Raw genomic sequence first — 4,283 nt, 5'->3', positions numbered from 1 at the left:
ATATATATATATATATATATATATATATATATATATATATATATATACATACATATATGCATTATTGTGTATACACACATATGTGTATGTGTATACGTATGTATATATGTATGTATGTATGTATGTATGCATGATTGTGTATACTCACACACATATGTGTGTACGTATGTATATATGTATGTATGTATGTTTGTATGTATGCATGCATACATGCGTACATGCATGTATGTTTGTATGCAAGTATGTGCTTGTGCGTATGAGAGAAAGAGACGGACTGAGAGAGAGGTGAGAATGTATGTATTTGTGTTTGTTATAGGTAGTTTTCTTTAAACTATATCTCTTCGTTGCGTCAGAGCAACTCTTTGGAAAATATCTTCGTTCGGCAGGCACATGTAAACAGCAAACTGAAAATATATAGGTAAATATTGAAAATAGTTAAAATATTTCTGCATAAGTATGAATTCCTATGAATGAGAGAAATGTATGTGTATGATAGAAAAGCAGAAATTTATAGAGCGTGGCATTGATGTGGTAACCAAGAATAGTTTTGGTAGAAATGTAAAAGAAGAAATTTCATTCAGGAATCAAACTTGCATAAAAATTTTTTACCTGTTGATCACTTGTGGTACATGTTATTTTTTAGTGGCTTGGTGAAAGAAAAGAGGAAAACGAGACACTTTTTAAGTCTTTTGTAACTGATAAGTGTATGGGGGTAGTTTCAGATCGAACACAGTAGAGATGGCAAAAGTACTCAGAAAAGGACAGGTGGATGTACTATATCGGGAGACAGATCAAATCTAGGAACCTTAAAATAGAAGTGCTCTTTTCAGAAGGTCCTGAAAAAATATTTTTTCAAGTCACAGTTTTGTCAGGGAAATTTTGTGGCAGATTGATAGGATATCAGTTTATTACTGGTACTTGTAGTATCGAAACACAGGCTAGTTTGGGATTAATAAATGACAGCATAGTATCTTGTATAGTGTACAAGTTGCTTACAATAATTAGTATTTTGTACAATGTACTAATTTCTTACACTTATCAATTTTATCAATGATAATCACTATGGCGGTAGATTGGCAGAGTGTCGGAGAATCTTGGCATTTTTGTGACGTTCTAATTTCAGGTCCAGCCGAGAATGGTTTTGCATTTCCGCCATTTATGGTTGATAAACTAACGTGCCAGGGAAGGACTAAATACTATTAAACCCTCTCTATCGAAAATGGTGAACTCATGTCAATGCTAGAAACTATTATAATCGTCCGTTGACATGGTAAATTAATGACCGTCCTCTTTCATATGAAACGGTTGGAAAATCATTTTTATTTCTACTGTTTATGTTGTTACAGGATCAAGTAAAGACTAAATATTTTTGGCTGGTCTTTCCATGATGGATAAATAACCAGCGAAGCAGTTTTCGTGAAACATTACTCCCTACTTTCTATTGTTACATACCGTTATATACACCAACAATTAGGTTAAATATTCTATAATGATTAGGGTTGGTAAGGAGTGTGCAGCTTTTAAAGTGTTCAACTAAAATTATTGTTTGGGAAGTTGTTCAAATCCTTTCTGGGTTACATATTTCATTATCACCTCCCAGGAGCCTTAAAATAAATGCTACAAATATACATTGTTCGATTTAGTCGATTATACTTATACATCTACACTACATGTTTTAATCATACTCAAAGCAATTAAGTTGCTGTAATTGCTGTTTAGTCCTGTCATGATTCAACAATCCTAAGGCTGAAGATGTTTCAGGCAATTCTATGAGAGGAATTGTTTTCAAATGAATCCTTCCTTTTGCAAGATGTTTGGTGTGATTTGTGAAAACTGTCATTACTATTTATAGAAGGTAGGACGACCACGTTGCGACAATCTCGGTGACTCGTGACAAATGTGTTATTTTTGTTTTCCTTGTTGATATTGTGTAACTCTCATCTCACCAGAACAGCTCTACTCAAGTAGATGTATGGCTGATGTGTAAGCTGGACAAACAACAGAACGTGACAGATGCACACACCCGTTGTTCCAGATATAGCAGGCCACCGTCTTGCTATACGCTCTAACATGCTGTGACTAATCGTATGACGTACAGTTTGACTGATATTATGGAAAAATCGCACCTTCTAGCCTTTTCTGTGCAACTGTATATTGTGATGGTCGCTGTAGCATATGTGCACGGGGGATTCGACAGGAGTGAAACAGCTGCTATTTCACTGCATTTATAGATACTAGTATGCATATCTCAGCCCACTGGTTGGGGCCAGTGAATCTATTGATGTTGCATTTACTTCTAAGTGTGATCTTTATGCTTGTGTGGACTAAGCGGGGGAGATAATATTTTTTATGTAGTAGTAGTAGTAGTAGTAGTGGCAGCAGCAGCGTATGTGTTTGGGTGTTGGGAGGTTTCTTTTTCACGCAGTGTCAAGGACTATGGTGGTTGAAGCAGCAACAAAGTATACCATTCACATATTTAGATACCTTTAGCTTTATATTACTTTTTACCTTGTATAGGTGGTTGATAGGTGTGATCTAGCTACAACCTTTGATTAGGCGGAAAGCAAAACAGTTTTGTGTTCTTCATTATTGATTGTGGTTTGTTGCAATGACACTGGAGACGGAGGCAAAGCTGGAAGAAATCTCAAAGGATCTAATATATTGTTTGTATGTCATTGTTGTTGTTTTTCATGTTGGTGGAAAATAGTGTTTATGATTTTCCTAGCTATGTTTGGGTACCGTTCTGTCCAAATTTTGAATAAAGAAAAAAAGTGATCAAATGTTATATTTAATTGAAATTTAATCATCAATGTACTTTCCCTGATTATCTATGACTTCCTTCCATCTATTTACAAGCTTTTTAATCCCATCAATGTAAAACTCTTTTGGTTTCAAAGCAAAGAACTCTGAAATGTCAGTTTCGACCTCCTCCTGGCTTACAAAAGTCATGTCCCCCAAATGATTCTGTAAACTACGAAACAAATGGTAGTCTGAAGGAGCAAAGTCAGGAGAATAAAGTGGATGAGGAATTTTTTCCCAACCAAGCTCTTCGATCTTCTGCGATGTAATCTTTGCAGTGTGGTGTCGCGCATTGTCCTGATGAAACATCACAACTTTTCGATTCACTAAAGCGGGTCTTTTTTTCTTCAAAGCTTGGTTCAAACGCTCTAATTGCTGACAGTAGACATGAGCATTGATTGTTGCATTAGGTGGTAACAATTCAAAGTGAATTACTCCTTTGCAATCCCACCAGATAGGGAGAAGAACCTTTTTCCCATGAAGTTCCCTTCTCGGATGTGGTTGAGCCTTTTCCCTTTTACCAAGCCACTGTTTACGACGTTTAACATTTCGATAGAAGATCCATTTTTCATCGCCAAGTCTATCCAAAAAGGGTGAAATGAGTTCGCTAGAATGGAGAGAAGAGCAGATGTCAACTCAGGATTTGTGGTTGCTTTCGGACAATTCATGAGGCACTCATTTTCCAAGTTTAGAACCTTTCCAAGTTGTTGAAGATGATGAACAGTTGTATGGTTTGAACTAAGCTTTATTGCCAATTCTTCAACTGATAATGCAGGATTTTCTTCAAGTAATGCCTCAAGGAGCTTATCATCAAACTTAATTGGACGTTATGTTTGATCTTCATCTTCAAGGCTGAAATCTCCACTTCTGAATTTTGCAAACGATCTTCTGCAAGTTCTTCGCTTCGGCTGCAAAGTTTCCTTTTTGTACTCATAAAGCATTATGTGCCTCAAATGCTCTTTTGGATAACTGAAATTATTTTTACTTCCTTTTTATAATGAGTATGTGAGACAGAAAGTGTGAAGTTCTTTTGTTAGTGTGTGAGAGAGAGGTTATGTATGTATGTATGTATGTATGAATGACTACAGTGACACACACACACACACACACACACACACACGCACGCAGGTTGTTATGTATGTGTGTGTGTGTGTGTGAATGGATTCAGTGACACACACACACATACACACATACATAACAACTTGCGTGTGTGTGTGTGAGTGTGTGGGTGTGTGGGTGTGTGTGTGTCACTGTAGCCATTCATACATACATACATACATACATACATACATAACCTCTCTCTCACACACTAACAAAAGAACTTCACACTTTCTGTCTCACATACTCATTATAAAAAGGAAATAAAAATAATTTCAGTTATCTCTCTCTCTCTCTCTCTTTCTTTCTTTCTTTCTTTCTTTCTTCCTTTCTCTCTCTCTCTCTCCCTCTCTCTCTCTTTCTTTCTTTCTTTCTTTCTTTCTTTC

General features: G+C 36.2%; 1 protein-coding gene across 3 annotated transcripts in view; it reads right to left on the bottom strand.

Annotated features, from left to right (window-relative positions):
• Positions 1 to 9: 9 nt before the first annotated feature.
• LOC106880998 (protein PIF) overlaps positions 10 to 4,283 on the bottom strand; it is a 51,354-nt gene continuing 47,080 nt past the window's right edge. For all 3 annotated transcript variants that reach the window (XM_052970195.1, XM_052970197.1, XM_052970196.1), the window contains one exon: positions 10 to 404. In XM_052970195.1, coding sequence (XP_052826155.1) covers positions 327 to 404 — 78 coding nt within the window. In that variant the 3' untranslated portion in view covers positions 10 to 326. The remainder of the gene's footprint in view (positions 405 to 4,283) is intronic.

This window comes from Octopus bimaculoides, chromosome 8, assembly GCF_001194135.2.
Source record: "Octopus bimaculoides isolate UCB-OBI-ISO-001 chromosome 8, ASM119413v2, whole genome shotgun sequence".
Classification (NCBI taxonomy): Eukaryota; Metazoa; Mollusca; class Cephalopoda; order Octopoda; family Octopodidae; genus Octopus; species Octopus bimaculoides.
The sequence above is the reverse complement of the archived record's forward strand: the minus strand, read 5'-3'. Positions and strand labels throughout refer to the sequence as shown.